The following is a 24,450-nucleotide window of genomic DNA, read 5'->3' on the forward strand; positions in this document are numbered from 1 at the left end:
TTGAATATAGAACAATGTTGGAAATGTCAGAGAGACATCGGAACCTTTTTTTTTTTACATTTTCATATAAAATGACATACCAAAATTTAACTGCCTGTAACTCAGGACCTGAAGCAAGGATACGCATATTCTTGATACCATTTGAAAGGAAACACTTTGAAGTTTGTAGAAATGTGAAATGAATGTAGGAGAATATAACACATTAGCTCTGGTAAAAGATAATATGAAGAAAAAAACATGCATTTTCTTATATTTTTTTATGTTTTAATCATCTTTGAAATGCAAGAGAAAGGCCATTATATGACTTAGGAGTCTAGGTGCAAGTTAGATTTTGGCAACTAGATGGCAGCAGTGTATAAGCAAAGTTTTCCACGGATCCAATGAACCATTGCATTACTGTTCAAAATGTTGTATCAAGTCTGCCCAAATGTAAATAAAGGTAAAATAAAAAAAATAAAAAAATTGTGCACCGTCCGGAATGCGGTTTTAACCAATCAGCACTCAGGATTAGACCCACCCGTTGTATAATCTACCATAACGCCCCCTTTCGTGTGTTTCCCTTCCCATTCCACTCCCCCTGCGTCTCTTACCAATGACAATAGGCTGAGGTTCACTCTTGATCCCCACCCCTGCGCTGGTGCTGGCAGCCACCTCTACCCGATACAGCACCCCCACCTGAAGCCCCCCCACAACCACCGACCGGATGGCTGCATCCACCGTCTTATTCACGTGGAAGCGTGTCTCATTCCCCAGGCACCAGATCTGAAGAGAGGGAGAGAGACAGAGGAAGAGAGAGCATAACATCCTGTCACAGTGGGGTCAGGTTGAGTATTATATTGATTCTGATGGCCTCTCAGTAAGCCAGAGTCATCAGGTTACATCCAGTCTATCTTCTCACAGTAACCTGCCTTGTACTCCTGGATGATGCCGTTCTGGTGTTCTGGAGGAGGGGGGTCCCAGGAGATGCTGATGGAGGTGCTGTTCTGGTTGCCCACCGTCAGGACTGTAACCTGCAGGGGAGGGGCACTGGGAGCTGGGGTTGAGGGGAGACAGATGGGGGGCGGAGAAAACAATAGATGGTCAGGGAAGAGGGAGAGGGGCAGAGCATTCCATTCTCCGTTACACACACAACCTCACAAACACGCACGCACGCACACATGCTCATCTTCATTGTGTGTAGTTGTTAGCAGGTGGAAGACACAGGTGGCTGTGGGGAGAGCAGCAGCTCATTAGAAGGGGATTTCCATGGAGAACAGGGAGGTTTGCCACGGCCCTCTTTAACATTTCACTATGATTAAATATCCCAGGCCTGCGCCTGCTCCAACACAGAGGGATTTACACACAGAATACTGCTATTGATTTTCAGAGTAAGACCCAGGCAGAGTCAGACAAGCACCCTCAGTCAAGCTAAGACTCCTCCATTGACTCAGCGAGGGTGACATGTGGGTCAACAGGCTTATAGGAGGAGCCGTACAGCAGTGCAGCCATACATGAGGAACATTTGAAGAAATGTATTTTGAGGAGAATTGAAACATGGGGCTAGGTAAACATATTGACTGGTTTCATCGCTCAGCCAAGTGGAACTAAAGCCAGTGGGGTAGAGAGCAGGGGGGAGGCTCTAAAGTGAGGCACAGCTCTATAGATGGGGTGTGTACATGGCCTGAGAGACAGAGCCCAGAGCCCACAGCAGACACCAGCTCCTGAGAGACAGAGCCCACAGCAGACACCAGCCCGTGAGAGACAGAGCCCAGAGCCCACAGCAGACACCAGCTCCTGAGAGACAGAGCCCACAGCAGACACCATCCCCTGAGAGACAGAGACCAGAGCCCACAGCAGACACCAGCCCCTGAGAGACAGAGACCAGAGCCCACAGCAGACACCAGCTCCTGAGAGACAGAGCCCACAGCAGACACCATCCCCTGAGAGACAGAGACCAGAGCCCACAGCAGACACCAGCCCCTGAGAGACAGAGACCAGAGCCCACAGCAGACACCAGCTCCTGAGAGACAGAGCCCACAGCAGACACCAGCCCCTGAGAGACAGAGCCCACAGCAGACACCAGCCCCTGAGAGACAGAGACCAGAGCCCACAGCAGACACCAGCTCCTGAGAGACAGAGCCCACAGCAGACACCATCCCCTGAGAGACAGAGACCAGAGCCCACAGCAGACACCAGCTCCTGAGAGACAGAGCCCACAGCAGACACCAGCCCCTGAGAGACAGAGCCCACAGCAGACACCAGCCCCTGAGAGACAGAGACCAGAGCCCACAGCAGACACCAGCTCCTGAGAGACAGAGCCCACAGCAGACACCAGCCCCTGAGAGACAGAGAAAAGAGCCCACAGCAGACACCAGCTCCTGAGAGACAGAGCCCACAGCAGACACCAGCATTGGGTTTCAGTACTCACATCACTGTCATTTCATAGAAATTCTCCTCTGACTGACGACCAAGTGCCGGCTAAATGAATACATAACAATGAAGCAAACTGAATTAACGTTTTTTTTAAAATAAAAAATAATCCTTTCTGCCTCGATTGGCAGGGCAGCCACACCACAGCAGAATGCTGACGGGTCATTTACTCTGTGGCTGCCTCTCTCTCACCTCCCCCAGCTAGCCCCCACCCCACTTTAAAACAGCATGTGTCAAGCTACAGATGTCAAAACACCAAGAGAGGACCAGGCATGGAGGAAAAAGACAAATGGCTCCAATGACGGACGCCATGTTAGAAATCCACCACCAGCCCATCTCCCATCATGCTTAGAGGCCTCCGCCGCCCTCCGCAGCTGTGTTAGATTACACAGAGGTGACAGAACGCAACATCGCAGCGCAGCAGCCATCAGGGACAATGTCGTTCAAAGTTAATGTTATGAATGATTTAGCAGCTTATTATTATGCATATTTGCGCTAAACAATCCACATTTCTCATTAGGAGCAGTGCTGGCTGCTGTAATAGAGCCATTAGCCCATTGATGTATGGCTGGCAGGAATGTGACCCCCTGTCTCCACACGTACATTACACACACACACGCACACGCACACGCACGCACACGCACACGCACACGCACACACACACACACACACACACACACACACACACACACACACACACACACACACACACACACAAACACACACACACACACACACTTCAGCACACACTGCAGCACTCACTGCTATCACTCCCATTCTAAACAGTAGAATGCTAATCTAGGCCTCAGAGCCATTTAGATATGCAGCAACTAATTTTCTATGCTGGGAACAGACAGGCAGCAGGAGGTAGATACTGATGGCCTCCTACCCCCACTGACTACTGGTTCTAACTCTCCCCCAGTACCAGGCAGGCTGGCTGGGTTGTTTAACATACTAGATGGCCTCTCTGGTCCCTTCTGAGGCAATCTGTCAGTAGACTTCATATCACTGGAATGTGTTCAAGAGTGTGTTCTATTCATAGAATCTGTTCTATTTATCATCTACTGACTGTCTGCCTCCACTCTCCCCTCTCCAGATGGACCAGAGAGAAGAAGAATTGGAACATAAAGGTTGACTCTCTCCTCTCCAGATGGACCAGAGAGAAGAAGAATTGGAACATAAAGGTTGACTCTCCCCTCTCCAGATGGACCAGAGAGAAGAAGAAATGGAAGATAAAAGGTTGACTCTCCCCTCTCCAGATGGACCAGAGAGAAGAAGAAATGGAACATAAAGGTTGACTCTCCCCTCTCCAGATGGACCAGAGAGAAGAAGAATTGGAACATAAAGGTTGACTCTCCCCTCTCCAGATGGACCAGAGAGAAGAAGAATTGGAACATAAAGGTTGACTCTCCCCTCTCCAGATGGACCAGAGAGAAGAAGAAATGGAACATAAAGGTTGACTCTCCCCTCTCCAGATGGACCAGAGAGAAGAAGAAATGGAACATAAAGGTTGACTCTCCCCTCTCCAGATGGACCAGAGAGAAGAAGAAATGGAAGATAAAATGTTGACTCCCCTCTCCAGATGGACTAGAGAGAAGAAGAAATGGAAGATAAAATGTTGACTCTCCCCTCTCCAGATGGACTAGAGAGAAGAAGAAATGGAAGATAAAAGGTTGACTCTCCCCTCTCCAGATGGACCAGAGAGAAGAAATGGAAGATAAAAGGTTGACTCTCCCCTCTCCAGATGGACTAGAGAGAAGAAGAAATGGAACATAACGGTTGACTCTCCCCTCTCCAGATGGACCAGAGAGAAGAATTGGAACATAAAGGTTGACTCTCTCCTCTCCAGATGGACCAGAGAGAAGAAGAATTGGAACATAAAGGTTGACTCTCCCCTCTCCAGATGGACCAGAGAGAAGAAGAAATGGAAGATAAAAGGTTGACTCTCCCCTCTCCAGATGGACCAGAGAGAAGAAGAAATGGAACATAAAGGTTGACTCTCCCCTCTCCAGATGGACCAGAGAGAAGAAGAATTGGAACATAAAGGTTGACTCTCCCCTCTCCAGATGGACCAGAGAGAAGAAGAATTGGAACATAAAGGTTGACTCTCCCCTCTCCAGATGGACCAGAGAGAAGAAGAAATGGAACATAAAGGTTGACTCTCCCCTCTCCAGATGGACCAGAGAGAAGAAGAAATGGAACATAAAGGTTGACTCTCCCCTCTCCAGATGGACCAGAGAGAAGAAGAAATGGAAGATAAAATGTTGACTCCCCTCTCCAGATGGACTAGAGAGAAGAAGAAATGGAAGATAAAATGTTGACTCTCCCCTCTCCAGATGGACTAGAGAGAAGAAGAAATGGAAGATAAAAGGTTGACTCTCCCCTCTCCAGATGGACCAGAGAGAAGAAATGGAAGATAAAAGGTTGACTCTCCCCTCTCCAGATGGACTAGAGAGAAGAAGAAATGGAACATAACGGTTGACTCTCCCCTCTCCAGATGGACCAGAGAGAAGAAATGGAAGATAAAAGGTTGACTCTCCCCTCTCCAGATGGACCAGAGAGAAGAAGAATTGGAACATAAAGGTTGACTCTCCCCTCTCCAGATGGACCAGAGAGAAGAAGAAATGGAAGATAAAAGGTTGACTCTCCCCTCTCCAGATGGACCAGAGAGAAGAAGAAATGGAACATAAAGGTTGACTCTCCCCTCTCCAGATGGACCAGAGAGAAGAAGAATTGGAACAGAAAGGTTGACTCTCCCCTCTCCAGATGGACCAGAGAGAAGAAGAAAGATAAAATAGATTAAGAAAAGGAGTAGCAAAGTGAAAGACATACAGTAAGGTAGAGTCATGGAATGGTGCGTCGTATCCCATCATCCTCCTGGTGGAGATGCTCTGGGGATGGGATACTCTAATAATGTTAGCTAATGGACACACTGAGTTTTAATCACTCTCCAAACCCATGGCCTCACAGTGTCTGTGCCATGGCTTCACAGTGTCTGTCCCATGGCCTCACAGTGTCTGTCTCATGGCTTCACAGTGTCTGTCCCATGGCTTCACAGTGTCTGTCCCATGGCCTCACAGTGTCTGTCCCATGGCCTCACAGTGTCTGTCTCATGGTCTCACAGTGTCTGTCCCATGGCTTCACAGTGTCTGTCCCATGGCCTCACAGTGTCTGTCCCATGGCTTCACAGTGTCTGTCCCATGGCCTCACAGTGTCTGTCCCATGGCTTCACAGTGTCTGTCCCATGGCTTCACAGTGTCTGTCCCATGGCTTCACAGTGTCTGTCCCATGGCCTCACTGTGTCTGTCCCATGGCCTCACAGTGTCTGTACCATGGCTTCACAGTGTCTGTCCCATGGCTTCACAGTGTCTGTCCCATGGCCTCACTGTGTCTGTCCCATGGCCTCACAGTGTCTGTACCATGGCTTCACAGTGTCTGTCCCATGGCTTCACAGTGTCTGTCCCATGGCCTCACTGTGTCTGTACCATGGTCTCACAGTGTCTGTCCCATGGCTTCACAGTGTCTGTCCCATGGCCTCACTGTGTCTGTCCCATGGCCTCACAGTGTCTGTCCCAATGCCTCACAGTGTCTGTACCATGGTCTCACAGTGTCTGTCCCATGGCTTCACAGTGTCTGTCCCATGGCTTCACAGTGTCTGTCCCATGGCCTCACAGTGTCTGTCTCATGGCTTCACAGTGTCTGTGTCATGGCTTCACAGTGTCTGTCCCATGGCTTCACAGTGTCTGTACCATGGTCTCACAGTGTCTGTCCCATGGCTTCACAGTGTCTGTCCCATGGCCTCACAGTGTCTGTCCTATGGCTTCACAGTGTCTGTCCCATGGCCTCACAGTGTCTGTCCTATGGCCTCACAGTGTCTGTCCCACGGCCTCACAGTGTCTGTACCATGGCCTCACAGTGTCTGTACCATGGCCTCACAGTGTCTGTCCTATGGCCTCACAGTGTCTGTCCCATGTCCTCACAGTGTCTGTCTCATGGCCTCACAGTGTCTGTCCCATGGCTTCATAGTGTCTGTCCCATGCCATCACAGGAGCCTCCAGCACCACCTCTGTCTGTGTCTGTCTCTCTCTTTCTGCACGTGACTGGGATGGGTCGACATACACAGAGGTTAGAAAGAAAATAGAAAGACCTCTCAGAGAGCCTAGGCTGCAGACAGAGAAGAGGGAGGGAGTTTTATCAGTGCTTGTAATAGCTGAGATATGCAGGTGTTTGCTGAGATGTGTGTGTGTGTGTGTGTGTGTGTGTGTGTGTGTGTGTGTGTGTGTGTGTGTGTGTGTGTGTGTGTGTGTGTGTGTGTGTGTGTGTGTGTGTGTGTGTGTGTGTGAGAGAGAGAGAGAGAGATGAGGCACTATATAGTGCTGCAGCATACAGGGACTGGTCACAGGAGTCAGGGAAGTAAATGGGCCTGTACATGCTGTTACATATGGTACAGCTATAGAACTGTCCATATGTAACAGCATGTACAGCTATAGAACTGACCATATGTAACAGCATGTACAGCTATAGAACTGCCCATATGTAACAGCATGTACAGCTATAGAACTGTCCATATGTAACAGCATGTGCAGCTATAGAACTGACCATATGTAACAGCATGTACAGCTATAGAACTGTCCATATGTAACAGCATGTACAGCTATAGAACTGTCTATATCATCTGTCTTTCCCCAGTGTAACAGGTCATGACGTGAAACCCAGATCTACTCCATTAGAAGTGGGAAGGTATTGAGGATCCCGCAGGCTGTGTGTGGGTGCGTGTATCAGTGTGAAGCATGTCTCTCTCTGGCCCTGTCATGTCCTGTCAGAGTCAGGCTGCGGGCGACAGCTCCGCCTCCCAGCAGGAAGTGAGCGAGCGCTGTGTCCAATCACATCTCAGCTCATGGTTGCAGGGTGATGAATGAGAAGTGGGCTAACAGAAACACCACCAATCATAAACAATCAAGCAGAAAGGTCAGCACACTACACAGTGGCAGGCAGGACCACACACACACACAATATCCCCACAATGTCACAGCACGAGACAGTTATTGTGAGCGACATGTAAGATATCATAACAATTGTGCGCCCTACAGGAAACATGTCAAACAGTCATCCCTAATCTGTGTGGATAGAAACCACTTGGACGGAGGGAAATAACATGGTGATTTCTTTACCTTCCTCTGTGGTGCGAGCCGACCTGGACTCACTGTCCATGCCCTGGAACTCATTGAAGTAGGGCCGGACCTTGATCTCATAGACAATGCCTTTCTTGAGGTTGGAGAGGACCACGCTGCGCTCGGAGGGGACCTTCACATCCTGGGTCTGCCAGGGTCCTGGGGAAAACATGCCAGATGTCTGCCTGTACAGAACTCTGTAGCCCTGGATGAACTGGCACTGACGGTCCACCTGGGACAAAGACATGGGGAGAAGAGGGGTTAGCTTCACTCCCCTGTACAGGGTTCCTAGGAAATACAACATATCTTCTCTTCAGATAGGACAGAGTTAAGAGGAAAAAGATAAGGATCATGGCCATAGGTGTGCAGCACAGTACTCAGACACCAGAGTACATGCAACAATGTTGTTCAACAGATGTACGCTTTGACCGGGGTAGGCCATCATTGTAAATAAGAATTTGTCCTTAAAACATCTTAAGGATCGGACACTTTTTCTCAATTTTCGCATGAAATAACATACCCAAATCTAACTGCCTGTAGCTCAGGACCTGAAGCAAGGATATTTGAAAGGAAACAATTTGAAGTTTGTGGAAATGTCAAATGTAGGAGAATATAACACATCTGATCTGGTAAAAGACAATACAAAGAAAAAAACATGCATAACATTTTTTTGTTTGTTTGTACCATCATCTTTGAAATGCAAGAGAAAGGCCACAATGTAGTATTCCAGCCCAGGCACAATTTAGATTTTGGCCACTAGATGGCAGCAGTGTATGTGCAAAGTTTCAGACTGATCCAATGAACCATTGCATTGATGTTCAAGATTTTGTATCAATACTGCCCAAATGTGCCTAATTGGTTTATTAATAACTTTTAAAGTTCATAACTGTGCACTCTCCTCAAACAACAGCATGATATTATTTCACTGTAATAGCTACTGTAAATTGGACCATGCAGTTAGATTAAGAAGAGTTTAAGCTTTCTGCCAATATCAGATATGTCCATGTCCTGGGAAATGTTCTTGTTGCTTACAACCTCATGCTAATCGCATTAGCCTACGTTAGCTCAACCGTCCCGAGGGGGACCCACCAATCCTGAGGTTAACTGACTTATAATAATACAATTTAAAAATGACCCTCAGACTCCCTCAGATTACACAGACCCACAAAGAATTAGAAAACAAACCACATTTTGATCAACTCCCATATCTATTAGGTGAAATACCACAGTGTGACATCACAGCAGCAAGATGTGTGACCTGTTTCCACAAGAAAATGGAACTAGTGAAGAACAAATTCAACCCATATTTATGTTTACTTATTTTCCCTTTTGTACTTTAACTATTTTCACATAATATGACATTTGAAATGTCTGTATTCTTTTAGAGTGTAATGTTTACTGTTAATATTTGTTGTTGTTTATTTCACTTTTGTTTATTATCTATTTCACTTGCTTTAGCAATGTAAGCATACGTTTCCCATGCCAATAAAGACCCTTAAATTGAAATTGAATTGAGAGACGAGAAACACGGAATGACCTCCCTGTCTCTCAGCACACTGAGCACACAGCACCAAGGCCCTCCATACATAGGCTTTAAGGAGCACAGCTATAAAAGCCCTACATTTGCATGTCTCACTTGTATTGTAAATATCTACTAGTGAAACCTAAGGCAGGGGCCTACAAGGCCTAGGACAAACATGTGAGTGTGAAATGATCGGCCGTTGACTGTCATCCAACCCAGAGGAACTCTGGGAGAATATAGAATACACACCTGGGACAATGTAGACAAATCTGTCCAATTGAGGTGACAGACAGAGAGCCCAGAGGTGCGATAGTGCTCTTCCAGTCGATAAGGGGCCTTGGTTCTAAACTTGTGCCCATTTAGCCAGAGATAGAAAAGTTGAATTTATGCAGAGGAAGGGGGGCATAACTCCCAGTAATGGCTTGTTAACAGTGGGAGAAGTGAACGGGCCTTTCAAGTGGGATATTAAGCAACTGTTTCAGCCTGTGTAGCCGGAATAAATCAGCACAATGGATTCTGGGCGAGCGTGGTGTGTAACTTTCATTAATGGAATGATTTGGGAGTATAAAAGCCTTTCCGAGGCCGCACTATGTTTACTGAATGGTTTACTGATTGATTAGGTGGCGGTGTTCTGTGTTGATTGTACACACACTCATAAAGAAATGCTTTAGTATTAAATTAGCCTGTTAGTCTGGGGGTAAGAACTTATTATTGGGGGGGGGTCAATAAACATGTCACAGGGAAAACTGCTAATGTGGTTCATTTAGAAATGAAAGCAGCCACCCCATGTCAGCCAATGACATCTCCATGAATACCAGTTATGGACTGATTTATGGTGAAGCAGAACATATCAACTGGGGCTAGTTAACGCAGGATGGAAGACCAATGAGGAAATAAAGTCATCCTTCAGGAAGAAGAAGAGAGTGCATGTTTATGGTCATGATCTAATTGGGAGGTCAGACTGTAAGTTACTGCTGCTGCATACCCTCGTACTGTAAGTTACTACTGCTGCATACCCTCGTACTGTAAGTTACTACTGCTAAATACCCTCGTACTGTAAGTTACTACTGCTGCATACCCTCACACTGTAAGTTACTACTGCTGCATACCCTCGTACTGTAAGTTACTGCTGCTGCATACCCTCGTACTGTAAGTTACTACTGCTGCATACCCTCACACTGTAAGTTACTACTGCTGCATACCCTCGTACTGTAAGTTACTACTGCTGCATACCCTCACACTGTAAGTTACTACTGCTGCATACCCTCGTACTGTAAGTCACTACTGCTGCATACCCTCACACTGTAAGTTACTACTGCTGCATACCCTCGTACTGTAAGTTACTACTGCTGCATACCCTCGTACTGTTAAGTTACTACTGCTGCATACCCTCGTACTGTAAGTTACTACTGCTGCAAACCCTCGTACTGTAAGTTACTACTGCTGCATACCCTCACACTGTAAGTTACTACTGCTGCATACCCTCGTACTGTAAGTTACTACTGCTGCATACCCTCGTACTGTTAAGTTACTACTGCTGCATACCCTCGTACTGTAAGTTACTACTGCTGCAAACCCTCAGACTGTAAGTTACTGCTGCTGCATACCCTCAGACTGTAAGTTACTACTGCTGCATACCCTCGTACTGTTAAGTTACTACTGCTGCATACCCTCGTACTGTAAGTTACTGCTGCTGCATACCCTCGTACTGTAAGTTACTGCTGCTGCATACCCTCGTACTGTAAGTTACTACTGCTGCATACCCTCAGACTGTAAGTTACTACTGCTGCATACCCTCGTACTGTAAGTTACTGCTGCTGCATACCCTCAGACTGTAAGTTACTACTGCTGCATACCCTCGTACTGTAAGTTACTACTGCTGCATACCCTCAGACTGTAAGTTACTACTGCTGCATACCCTCACACTGTAAGTTACTACTGCTGCATACCCTCAGACTGTAAGTTACTACTGCTGCATACCCTCGTACTCTAAGTTACTACTGCTGCATACCCTCAGACTGTAAGTAACTGCTGCTGCATACCGTCAGACTGTAAGTTACTACTGCTGCATACCCTCAGACTGTAAGTTACTACTGCTGCATACCCTCATACTGTAAGTTACTACTGCTGCATACCCTCAGACTGTAAGTTACTACTGCTGCATACCCTCGTACTGTAAGTTACTACTGCTGCATACCCTCAGACTGTAAGTTACTACTGCTGAATACCCTCAGACTGTAAGTTACTACTGCTGCATACCCTCATACTGTAAGTTACTGCTGCCGCATACCCTCAGACTGTAAGTTACTACTGCTCCATACCCTCAGACTGTAAGTTACTACTGCTGCATACCCTCAGACTGTAAGTTACTAATGCTGCATTACCTCATACTGTAAGTTACTACTGCTGCATACCCTCAGACTGTAAGTTACTACTGCTGCATACCCTCGTACTGTAAGTTACTACTGCTGCATACCCTCAGACTGTACGTTACTACTGCTGAATACCCTCAGACTGTAAGTTACTACTGCTGCATACCCTCATACTGTAAGTTACTGCTGCTGCATACCCTCAGACTGTAAGTTACTACTGCTGCATACCCTCGTACTGTAAGTTACTACTGCTGCATACCCTCAGACTGTAAGTTACTACTGCTGCATACCCTCAGACTGTAAGTTACTAATGCTGCATACCCTCACACTGTAAGTTACTACTGCTGCATACCCTCAGACTGTAAGTTACTACTGCTGAATACCCTCAGACTGTAAATTACTACTGCTGCAAACCCTCAGACTGTAAGTTACTACTGCTGCATACCCTCGTACTGTAAGTTACTACTGCTGCATACCCTCGTACTGTAAGTTACTACTGCTGCAAACCCTCAGACTGTAAGTGGCGTGATTTCTCTCAACGATTCAGCCTCAGTCCAAATCGTGTTTCTAAATGAATTAAACAGTGTCCCTCTGGCACATGTCCGTCCTTATGGTGGGGTCGATACAGACAGACTGTGCAATGTGTGTGTGTGTGTGTGTGTGTGTGTGTGTGTGTGTGTGTGTGTGTGTGTGTGTGTGTGTGTGTGTGTGTGTGTGTGTGTGTGTGTGTGTGTGTGTGTGTGTGTGTGTGTGTGTGTGTGTGTGTGTGTGTGTGTGTGCGTGTGTGTGAGGGAGAGGTTGGTAGGTAAGCTGGTTTGAGCTACACTCCAGAGAGGGAAGACCACAAACATGCCAAATATACACAATTAATGTCAATGTACTTGTTTCTATGCAAAGCCTTTGTCTTAATTCAAAATTAACCGAAGATAGATGTAAGATTGATGGGAGCAGATGTCCCTGACACCTCTTTTGATGTTCGCTGTAGCTGTAAGAAACCATTTGTCAACTGTTTGATGTTCACTTACATGAAGAGTCAGCAACTATAATGTGTCAAAGCTGTAGAGTCTTAGGATTTATTTGACTCATATTTTCTCACATGAAAACACCAATAGGAGCCCTGAGGAACACCTTGTCAGCTTCAAAGAGTCAACATTCCTTTCATATCAACTCTAATGTACTAAAGGTTTGAAAATCAAAGACATAAAACAGCCCAGAGCATGCTGAGTTGCTTAAGTCAATGTTCGAGAATGAGGTTGGTGTAAATTAAAATAGATTTTGCATATTTAATCTTATACAACAGAATAAAGGAACACATAGACACCTGGCAGAGCTGAATAGCAATAACTAACTGCAAAGTCTGCTAAATGGTTACGTCTGTGACAGACAGGTGGATTGTCCAATCACAGTGTGACACTTACCGTCCAAGTCACCTGGATGGTGGTGGGGCTCAGGACGACCGGGTTGTGCAGACGAACTATGACCTCCCCCAGCTCTTTCTGCACATGCCTGTGGTCCACCCCCTGGGCTGGAGGACTGATGTCTGGAGGTAGGGAAGGGGAGAGAGAGAGAGAGAGAGGGGGGAGAGAGGGGTAGAGAGAGAGAGAGAGAGAGAGAGAGAGAGAGAGAGAGAGAGAGAGAGAGAGAGAGAGAGAGAGAGAGAGAGAGAGAGAGAGAGAGAGAGAGGGAGAGAGAGAGGTAGAGAGAGAGAAATAGAGAGGGAAGGGGGTAGAGAGAGAGATAGAGGGGTAGAGAGAGAGATAGAGGGGTAGAGAGAGAGATAGAGGGATAGAGAGAGGGAGAGAGAGTGCGAGAGAGAGAGGGTGAGAGAGAGAGGGGTAGAGAGAGACAGAAAGAGAGAGAGAGAGAGAGAGAGAGGTAGAGAGAGTGAGAGATAAAGAAAAAAATAGAGAGAGTGAGAGGAAGAGAGAGGAAGAGAGGGGTAGGGAGAGGGAGAGAGATAGAGGGGTAGAGAGAGTGAGAGATAAAGAGAAAAACGGAGAGAGAGAGAGCAAGAGAGAGAGCGAGAGCGAAAGCAAGATAACTTTCAGTCCTACTCAGTTTTCAAAGCCACGGCTCCCTCCACTCCTTACAATGAGGCCGAGTCCATCATAAGAGATTTTGTTGAGAGAACGGATGAATAGACCAATCAGACTCCACAAAGGAGTCAACACTCTGTGATCATGACTTCATTTGAAAAGAAGGAACTTCATCTGCATTAGAAGGACCTCATTTCAGTTTTAATAAAGAACTCGTCTGGGTTTCAGAAAAGAAAGAGATAACTTGAGCTGTTAAGAACCCTTCTCCTCTCTGCTGTCACTGATGCCCAGCCAGAGAACTACCACATCAACGACTGAACTCTGAACACATGAATGAATGACACTGACACTTTTTTCCACCACAGTTCACATTTCATTTGCCCTTGCACGTGTTTTCAGTCAAAAGCCAATCAAAACCCCAGGTGAAATGCATGAGACTCTCAGTATGGTTAAATAAATGACACAATCATGGCAACTGATATATGTTGGTCCTATTTACTGAGGGGAAACAATTATTCACAAGAGGAAGTAGTGTTTCAAAACATGCCCAATGAAAATGCCAATAAAGTCATGGATCAGAGTCGTAATAGAGGACGACAGGCCAAAAAGCAGTTAGGGAGACATGAAAAATCAATTAATGTTCAGTGACTGCCATTGTCAATAACCTCTGTGCATCAAAACAAAGCCAACAGTAAATAAAGAGAGATGTACTGCTATTCAAATGGACTCTCTCTCTCTATGCACAACACACCAGTGGCCTGCAATTGGACAATGTTTAGTTGAAAGGTTATGGGTGGAGTGGACTTATCAAATGAACATAATAAGGAGACTGAGGTCTATACGAAACCTTCATCTAATCTTCTTGGAGTTTGGAGGCAGTAATTTTCTCCAGTCATTGTCATTAACATAGCAGGGATAGGGCTAACTCACTTAGGCCTTCCAAAAGTACACATGCTTATTTTACATAATTGCCTGACTGTAGCCTTAATAGATAGAGAGTTTGACCTCTGGAAGCTGTTGCAGTGGCTATCTCAGTGGAACGTTACTGTTCAGTCCACACGGTCCCGTGGTGAGAGGACCTGATAACTGTCTCAGTGGAACGTTACTGTTCAGTCCACACGGTACCGTGGTGAGAGGACCTGATAACTGTCTCAGTGGAACGTTACTGTTCAGTCCACACGGTACCGTGGTGAGAGGACCTGATAACTGTCTCAGTGGAACGTTACTGTTCAGTCCACACGGTACTGTGCTGAGAGGACCTGATAACTGTCTCAGTAGAACGTTACTGTTCAGTCCACACGGTACCGTGCTGAGAGGACCTGATAACTGTCTCAGTAGAACGTTACTGTTCAGTCCACACGGTACCGTGCTGAGAGGACCTGATAACTGTCTCAGTAGAACGTTACTGTTCAGTCCACACGGTACCGTGGTGAGAGGACCTGATAACTGTCTCAGTAGAACGTTACTGTTCAGTCCACACGGTACCGTGCTGAGAGGACCTGATAACTATCTAAGTGGAACGCGATGACCTTTTCCCAATCGAAAGCTGCAGCAGTCACTGTGAAGGGGAGTCTAAATTAGACATTTTATGATATGGGAAAATGATTACCAGAATCCTTACAGCAATATTCAAGAAAATAGTTATTCTACAGTGCCATGCAGTGCTATCCAGGTATAAGGTCCATACCTTGTGTCCTGACGGGCTCTGATATGGGGCTGGGGTCACTGAGGCCCTGGCTGTTGACCGCCCGCACCATGAACAGGTAGATGGTGTTGGGGCGCAGGCCTTTGACCGTGTACTGCGTGGTCTTCACGTGGTCCGCGACCGTCTGCCAACTGTTGCTCACTGACTGGCTGCAATGGGACAATGACAAGGATATCACAAATGTGCAACCGCAATAATTAAGAAGCAAAACAAAAGTCAAAAGAGGAAATCTTTCAACTAACCTGAAGGCTTCGATGACAAAAGAGGAGATGGGCGTGGCCCCAGCCAGGCCGGGTTGCCAAGACAATGAGACGCTGTTCTTGGTGACGTCAGTGACCTGGGGTTTGGAGGGAGGGCCAGGGAGCTCGTTGTCATCACGGTTCTTAATGACCATCACCCCAGCTTGGTCTGCAGGAGAAAGAGAACAGGAACTATTGTTAAATGGGAGGATGAGGAGGAATGGATAAAGAACTATTCCCAGAAAGTAATATGTATGTTATAATGAGCATGTATGTGTGTTTACTACAAAACTAGGTGAAGACATGTTCACTGTGCCATACCTTTGACCTCCAGGAAGGCGCTCCACGACGTCTCGCCACTGGAGCTGGCAGCCACACAGGTGTAGATCCCAGAGTCAGAGAGCTGGGATAGACCGGATTAATACAGAGCATCAACCACCTGACCACAACTACAACCCACTTAGAAACATCTTCATAATGACTAGATACTAGTATGGATCTCCACAGCTGCTTGATCAGATGATTACTCATGGCTCTAGTTGTTCTTCTAAATGCATGTGAGGGGTCCATCTCTGAGGTCACAACAGTGTGTCATGTGAGGGGTCCATCTCTGAGGTCACAACAGTGTGTCATGTGAGGGGTCCATCTCTGAGGTCACAACAGTGTGTCATGTGAGGGGTCCATCTCTGAGGTCACAACAGTGTGTCATGTGAGGGGTCCATCTCTGAGGTCACAACAGTGTGTCATGTGAGGGGTCCATCTCTGAGGTCACAACAGTGTGTCATGTGAGGGGTCCATCTCTGAGGTCACAACAGTGTGTAATGTGAAGGGTCCATCTCTGAGATCACAACAGTGTGTAATGTGAAGGGTCCATCTCTGAGATCACAACAGTGTGTAATGTGAGGGGTCCATCTCTGAGGTCACAACAGTGTGTAATGTGAGGGGTCCATCTCTGAAGTCACAACAGTGTGTAATGTGAAGGGTCCATCTCTGAGATCACAACAGTGTGTAATGTGAGGGGTCCATCTCTGAAGTCACAACAGTGTGTCATGTGAGGGGTCCATCTCTGAGGTCACAACAGTGTGTCATGTGAGGGGTGCATCTTTGAGGTCACAACAGTGTGTCATGTGAGGGGTCCATCTCTGAAGTCACAACAGTGTACATGTGAGGGGTCCATCTCTGAGATCACAACAGTGTGTGAGTGCCTTAAAGTGCTGACGCTAATTTCCTAATGAATTCCATTTTCTCCTCACCGCCCTCCATCACTTTACTCCCATCCCCCTGTCCCCCACCTCCTCGCCAACCGCAACAAAGGTGGGCTAATTCATTTAGGTTGGCCTGCTGAAGCCCCCTGGACCGATGACAGCTGGCTTGTCTCTCCATCCTTCTCTCTGTGAAACTTTAGTTGTTTGTTGGTTTTCTTCCCTCCATGTATTAAATCAAATGTCAGTGGTCAGCAGCTTTGTAAAGTGTAATGGGTATTCCACAGAGGCCTCGGAGTGGGGAAAGGAGGATGTGAGGATTTTAAATTCAATCTACCTTAAATGTATAGTGTGTGTGTGTGTGTGTGTGTGTGTGTGTGTGTGTGTGTGTTGTTTAACTCTTCACCCCTCCTCTACTCTGCTGAGTCTTGTAAGAGCCGTCGTGTCACTAAGTGATAGTATAGAACCATTTATTAAAATCAATACTGCCCATTCATCTCTTTAAGGCAATTTGATTCATCTTGTCCATCTAACTTGTACCTAACCACCATTCTATTGAATTATACTAAGCTTGCACATCCCGTTCATGCATGCCTAAGCATGTACACCACACGCACACGCACATGCACGCGCGCGCACACACACACACACACACACACACACACACACACACACACACACACACACACACACACACACACACACACACACACACACACACACACACACACACACACACACACACACACACACACACACACACACACACACACACACACACACACGCGCGCACAAACCACATACACTCTCTTGCACACAAACAAGAACACACAGACAGAACAGTGTCTGCAGAATTAATAGAGCTATCACAAATAAGGGAAGGAGGGGTCATGTTGCAAAGAACACTTTCAAGAGGGTCATAGGGTCAGAGGGTACAGAGGGTCAGAGGGTCAGAGGGTACAGAGGGTCATAGGGTCAGAGGGTCAGAGGGTCAGAGGGTACAGAGGGTCAGAGGGTACAGAGGGTACAGAGGGTCAGAGGGTCAGAGGGTACAGAGGGTACAGAGGGTCAGAGGGTACAGAGGGTACAGAGGGTACAGAGGGTCAGAGGGTACATAGGGTCAGAGGGTACAGAGGGTACAGAGGGTCAGAGGGTACAGAGGGTCAGAGGGTACAGAGGGTACAGAGGGTACAGAGGGTACAGAGGGTCATAGGGTCAGAGGGTACAGAGGGTACAGAGGGTCAGAGGGTCAGAGGGTACAGAGGGTACAGAGGGTCAGAGGGTACAGAGGGTACAGAGGGTCAGAGGGTCAGAGGGTCAGAGGGTACAGAGGGTCAGAGGGTACAGAGGGTACAGAGGGTCAGAGGGTACAGAGGGTACAGAGGGTACAGAGGGTCAGAGGGTCAGAGGGTCAGAGGGTACAGAGGGTCAGAGGGTACATAGGGTCAGAGGGTACATAGGGTCAGAGGGTACAGAGGGTCAGATGGTACAGAGGGTACAGAGGGTCAGAGGGTACATAGGGTCAGAGGGTCAGATGGTACAGAGGGTACATAGGGTACATAGGGTCAGAGGGTACAGAGGGTCAGATGGTACAGAGGGTACAGAGGGTACAGAGGGTCAGAGGGTACATAGGGTACAGAGGGTACAGAGGGTACAGAGGGTCAGAGGGTACAGAGGGTACAGAGGGTCAGAGGGTACAGAGGGTCAGAGGGTACAGAGGGTACAGAGGGTACAGAGGGTCAGAGGGTACAGAGGGTACAGAGGGTCAGAGGGTCAGAGGGTCAGAGGGTCAGAGGGTACAGAGGGTACAGAGGGTCAGAGGGTACAGAGGGTACAGAGGGTCAGAGGGTACAGAGGGTACAGAGGGTCAGAGGGTCAGAGGGTCAGAGGGTCAGAGGGTACAGAGGGTCAGAGGGTACAGAGGGTACATAGGGTCAGAGGGTACATAGGGTCAGAGGGTACAGAGGGTCAGATGGTACAGAGGGTACAGAGGGTCAGAGGGTACATAGGGTCAGAGGGTACAGAGGGTCAGATGGTACAGAGGGTACATAGGGTCAGAGGGTCAGAGGGTACAGAGGGTCAGATGGTACAGAGGGTACAGAGGGTACAGAGGGTCAGAGGGTACATAGGGTACAGAGGGTACAGAGGGTACAGAGGGTCAGAGGGTACATAGGGTACAGAGGGTACAGAGGGTACAGAGGGTACAGAGGGTCAGAGGGTCAGAGGGTACAGAGGGTACAGAGGGTCAGAGGGTACAGAGGGTACAGAGGGTACAGAGGGTACAGAGGGTCAGAGGGTACATAGGGTCATAGGGTACAGAGGGTCAGAGGGTCAGAGGGTACAGAGGGTCAGAGGGTACAGAGGGTACAGAGGGTACAGAGGGTCAGAGGGTACAGAGGGTACAGAGGGTCAGAGGGTCAGAGGGTCAGAGGGTACAGAGGGTACAGAGGGTCAGAGGGTACAGAGGGTACAGAGGGTACAGAGGGTACAGAGGGTCAGAGGGTACATAGGGTCAGAGGGTACAGAGGGTACAGAGGGTACAGAGGGTACAGAGGGTCAGAGGGTCAGAGGGTACAGAGGGTACAGAGGGTACAGAGGGTACAGAGGGTCAGAGGGTACATAGGGTCATAGGGTACAGAGGGTACATAGGGTCAGAGGGTACAGAGGGTACATAGGGTCAGAGGGTACAGAGGGTCAGAGGGTACATAGGGTCAGAGGGTACAGAGGGTCAGAGGGTACAGAGGGTCAGAGGGTACAGAGGGTCAGAGGGTACAGAGGGTCAGAGGGTACATAGGGTCAGAGGGTACAGAGGGTACATAGGGTCAGAGGGTACAGAGGGTCAGAGGGTACATAGGGTCAGAGGGTACAGAGGGTCAGAGGGTACATAGGGTCAGAGGGTACAGAGGGTCAGAGGGTACAGAGGGTACAGAGGGTCAGAGGGTCAGAGGGTACAGAGGGTACAGAGGGTCAGAGGGTACAGAGGGTCAGAGGGTACATAGGGTCATAGGGTACAGAGGGTACATAGGGTCAGAGGGTACAGAGGGTCAGAGGGTACATAGGGTCAGAGGGTACAGAGGGTCAGAGGGTACATAGGGTCAGAGGGTACAGAGGGTCAGAGGGTACAGAGGGTACAGAGGGTACAGAGGGTCAGAGGGTACAGAGGGTACAGAGGGTCAGAGGGTACAGAGGGTCAGAGGGTACAGAGGGTACAGAGGGTACAGAGGGTCAGAGGGTACATAGGGTCATACGGTACAGAGGGTACATAGGGTCAGAGGGTACAGAGGGTCAGAGGGTACATAGGGTCAGAGGGTACAGAGGGTCAGATGGTACATAGGGTCAGAGGGTACAGAGGGTCAGAGGGTACAGAGGGTCAGAGGGTACAGAGGGTCAGAGGGTACAGAGGGTCAGAGGGTACATAGGGTCAGAGGGTACAGAGGGTACATAGGGTCAGAGGGTACAGAGGGTCAGAGGGTCAGAGGGTACATAGGGTCAGAGGGTCAGAGGGTACAGAGGGTCAGAGGGTACATAGGGTCAGAGGGTACAGAGGGTCAGAGGGTACAGAGGGTACATAGGGTCAGAGGGTACAGAGGGTCAGAGGGTACAGAGGGTCAGAGGGTACAGAGGGTCAGAGGGTACAGAGGGTCAGAGGGTACAGAGGGTCAGAGGGTACAGAGGGTCAGAGGGTACAGAGGGTCAGAGGGTACATAGGGTCAGATGGTACAGAGGGTCAGAGGGTACAGAGGGTCAGAGGGTACAGAGGGTCAGAGGGTACATAGGGTCATAGGGTCAGAGGGTACAGAGGGTACATAGGGTCAGAGGGTACATAGGGTCATAGGGTCAGAGGGTACATAGGGTCAGAGGGTACAGAGGGTCAGAGGGTACAGAGGGTCAGAGGGTACATAGGGTCAGAGGGTACAGAGGGTCAGAGGGTACAGAGGGTCAGAGGGTACAGAGGGTCAGAGGGTACAGAGGGTCAGAGGGTACAGAGGGTCAGAGGGTACATATGGTCAGAGGATATAGAGGGTACAGAGGGTACATAGGGTCAGAGGGTACAGAGGGTACATAGGGTCAGAGGGTACATAGGGTCAGAGGGTACAGAGGGTCAGAGGGTACATAGGGTCAGAGGGTCAGAGGGTACAGAGGGTCAGAGGGTACATAGGGTCAGAGGGTCAGAGGGTACATAGGGTCAGAGGGTACAGAGGGTCAGAGGGTACATAGGGTCAGAGGGTCAGAGGGTACATAGGGTCAGAGGGTACATAGGGTCAGAGGATATAGAGGGTACAGAGGGTACATAGGGTCAGAGGGTACATAGGGTCATAGGGTCAGAGGGTACAGAGGGTACATAGGGTCAGAGGGTACAGAGGGTCAGAGGGTACAGAGGGTCAGAGGGTACATAGGGTCAGAGGGTACAGAGGGTCAGAGGGTACATAGGGTCATAGGGTCAGAGGGTACAGAGGGTCAGAGAGTCAGAGGGTACATAGGGTCAGAGGGTACAGAGGGTCAGAGGGTACATAGGGTCAGAGGGTACAGAGGGTCAGAGGGTACATAGGGTCAGAGGGTATAGAGGGTCAAAGGGTCAGAGGGTACAGAGGGTCAGAGGATATAGATGGTACATAGGGTCATAGGGTCAGAGGGTACAGAGGGTACATAGGGTCAGAGGGTCAGAGGGTACATAGGGTCAGAGGATATAGAGGGTCAGAGGGTCAGAGGGTACAGAGAGGTACAGAGGGTCAGAGGGTCAGAGGGAAGGAACAATATCAAATCAAATGTTATTGGTCACATACACATGTTTAGCAGATGTTATTGCGAAATGTTTGTGTTTCTAGTTCCGACAGTGCAGTAATATATAACAAGTAATACAGTATCTAACAATTTCACAACAAATACCTAAAACACACACATCTAAGTAAAGGAATGGAATAAGAATATATAAATATATGGATGAGCAATTTCAGAGCGGCATAGACTAAGATACAGTAGATAGTATAGAATACAGTGAGAAACAGCCTAATGACACACACAGAGAGGAGACAGAGTCTCAGACAGAGATCCATTAAGGGGAATGGATGGAAACAGAGAGGTAGAGAACGAGCGCTGCAGACAAGGTTACCACAACAGTACGTAACATATGTACAGCCCTCATCATATAAACCCCATTACTAGTGTACGTGTAGTTGTCTTTATGACTGGACCAGGCTGGGGCTCCAGTGGTTCTCACCCTGAGGCTCCTCATCTGGAGGCTGCCCAGCTCCTGCAGGGACATGCGGGGATCCTTCCCCAGCAGACTGACCCCGTCCTTCAGCCAGCTGATAGAGGGGATGGGGTCTCCTGACGCCTGGCACTTCAGAAGGGCCACGCTGTCCACCCTCAGCGTCTGATTGGACGGACCCCGACGGATGATGGGCGGTGGCCTGTCTGTCAGCACTGGGACAAGATGAGAGACAGAGAGAGTTGGTCAGAAGAGCCACACAAGTCATTACAATATTAAAAGGGCTACGATAGAGATTAAACTTTCAATATACAGACGTAGGATCTTCATTTGAGCCAGTTTTCTACAGAAGGAAAAGAATCGTGCAGCAACAGATAACCCTTACATTCACACCATACCCAGGAGTCTGTGATGGCGTATGGTGACAAGGGCCATGCCTGTTGACTCAGGGTGGTTCAGATAAATACTCCATCATGTCCAGTGGGGAACTCTATCAGAGGGCCCCACTGGCCCCCAGAACTGACACCAACGTCACTCCCCAGAGAGTAGCACCCCACGGAAAATGATCCAAATCAGTCAGAATTGCAATAATGTAACAAAACCACTGTGAGGAAAATAAAATGTTTTGTCTATTTCAATGCTAATGTTAAATGCTGTTTGAATGAATATATGCATTTGTAATGTGTTGCAGAATGCCTGTGGGCTGTACTGTGAAATAGTGTATATGTCAGAGGTGCTGTATCTGTGAGTTACAGTTACCGTGCCCTGGCAGTTTCTGTGTCAGCTGTGGTGAATAATGTGGAGTCCCCTGGCATCACACAGCACACATTAATTAACAGGTAGGATTAATGATGTCAGACCTGCAGGGGCCAATTAGACAGTCAACATCGCTAACCTTTCAACACATTATCTCACCCTCTCAGTCTCTCTCTCTCTCTCTTTCTCTCTCTCTCTCTACTATCTATCTCTCTCTCTCTCTTCCACTCTCTTCCTCTCTCCCTCTCTTTCTCTCACCCTCTCTCTCTCTCTCTCTCTCTCAACTCTCTCTCTTTATCTCTCTCTCTCTACTATCTATCTATCTCTCTCTCTCTTCCTCTCACCTTCTCTCTCTCTCTCTTCCTCTCTCTCTCTTTACTATCTATTTGTTTCTCTTTCTCTCCAGCAGGGAAGTCAGAAGGAAGACACATACTTGCCTTGGTATGGCAGAACCATGGCGTGATTATCTTTAGCTGAGAGAAAAATGGAAAGAAGTCGAATCTACACCATATGGGCCCTGCTGAATTCATCATTGAATCTATTTCAGTGATAATACTACAACCTCTTCCACCACGCTGGAATGCTTTTATCAGAAAATCTGGAGGTTAAATACATCAACCAGGATTACCGTGTGCCTATCCCACACGCAGATAGCATTAAAAACAGCACTACCTGTCTGTCTAAGGTCTCACTGTTAGATCTAACTTCCCAATTAACTCACTGAGGGAGTTACCTGCTTGTCACTGGTATCACTTGGCATGATTCTTAGACACTGAAACACACCTGGAAGGATGTTATGTGTCTTCATGATTCCGTCTGCTCTGAGTAATGACTCCACAGCAATACATGTTAAGATATAATGACAGAAAGTATGATAAAACCCTGGGTGAGTTTGGCTTGGTTTGGTCCAGCAGGGAGGGGATGACGAGGGTGGTGGATGGATGGCGTGATGGATGGATGGAGGTGGGGAGGGGGATGAGGAGGCGGGGGGAGAGCTAGGGCCTTGACTGTTTGCATCAGGAATTTCTCATTACATATCTCCTTGAACCCAGCGAGCTCTGCTGGCCCCTCAGGACACTAAATCACCTGCTCCGAGCGGCAAGGTGTGACCATGACCTTGCCCCAGCCGGCCCTCCTCTCCTCCTGTCCTCCTCCTCAGCCTTCCTAACACCCAGCTCCCTCACACGTTCCTCATCTTACACAGTCCAGCCATACGCTGCGTTACCTAATTCTACTTACACACAGGAATAGAAAGACAGACATACATGCACTACAATTAACGCACCACACACCCTTAGAATCCAGTATGTGTTGGTGCATGCAGCCATAGACCATTGAACAGACAGTTCAGACACTGTAAATCTGGACATTGTGGACGTGGATGGTGGATGGATGTAAGCATCTGCCTCTGGCTCTAAAGGTTGCATGTTTGAATCCAGCAATAGAAAGTCATTTTTGATCTTTTTGTTTAAGCCTATACCAAACCTTAACCCTTAACTTAAACATTCAGAATGAATGGATAACCTGAAGAATTTAGAGTTAATGCCTAAACTTGACATTAAGCATTTTGAAATTTGACGTTTGGAACAACTTCAAAATTTGACGTTTGACAAACATGGTTGAACATTTAATTATAATTTCATTTTGAATAAAAAATTCCCTTCACTTAAAACATGGTGTATTTACATATTTCCCCAGGCTGATCTTTCACAGGGCATCTGAAAGCTCGTCAATCTATTTACCCATCTCCACAGCAGAGCAGACTAGAGGCAGTGGGACTGAGCAGGCCCTCATAAGTCATCCTGCAGACATGCTAACTGTTGTCACTC

General features: G+C 47.9%; 1 protein-coding gene across 16 annotated transcripts in view; it reads right to left on the reverse strand.

Annotated features, from left to right (window-relative positions):
* Positions 1-24,450, reverse strand: part of LOC139549459 (roundabout homolog 2-like) — a 648,939-nt gene that overhangs the window by 72,883 nt on the left and 551,606 nt on the right. For all 16 annotated transcript variants that reach the window (XM_071359993.1, XM_071359991.1, XM_071359998.1 and 13 more), the window contains exons 9-16: positions 21,875-22,080; positions 15,776-15,857; positions 15,458-15,623; positions 15,198-15,364; positions 12,893-13,014; positions 7,581-7,812; positions 909-1,033; positions 591-762 (exon numbers count right to left, since the gene is read on the reverse strand). In XM_071359993.1, coding sequence (XP_071216094.1) covers positions 591-762; positions 909-1,033; positions 7,581-7,812; positions 12,893-13,014; positions 15,198-15,364; positions 15,458-15,623; positions 15,776-15,857; positions 21,875-22,080 — 1,272 coding nt within the window. The remainder of the gene's footprint in view (positions 1-590; positions 763-908; positions 1,034-7,580; positions 7,813-12,892; positions 13,015-15,197; positions 15,365-15,457; positions 15,624-15,775; positions 15,858-21,874; positions 22,081-24,450) is intronic.

The sequence above is a fragment of the Salvelinus alpinus genome, chromosome 22 (genome assembly GCF_045679555.1).
Source record: "Salvelinus alpinus chromosome 22, SLU_Salpinus.1, whole genome shotgun sequence".
NCBI classification, from domain to species: Eukaryota; Metazoa; Chordata; class Actinopteri; order Salmoniformes; family Salmonidae; genus Salvelinus; species Salvelinus alpinus.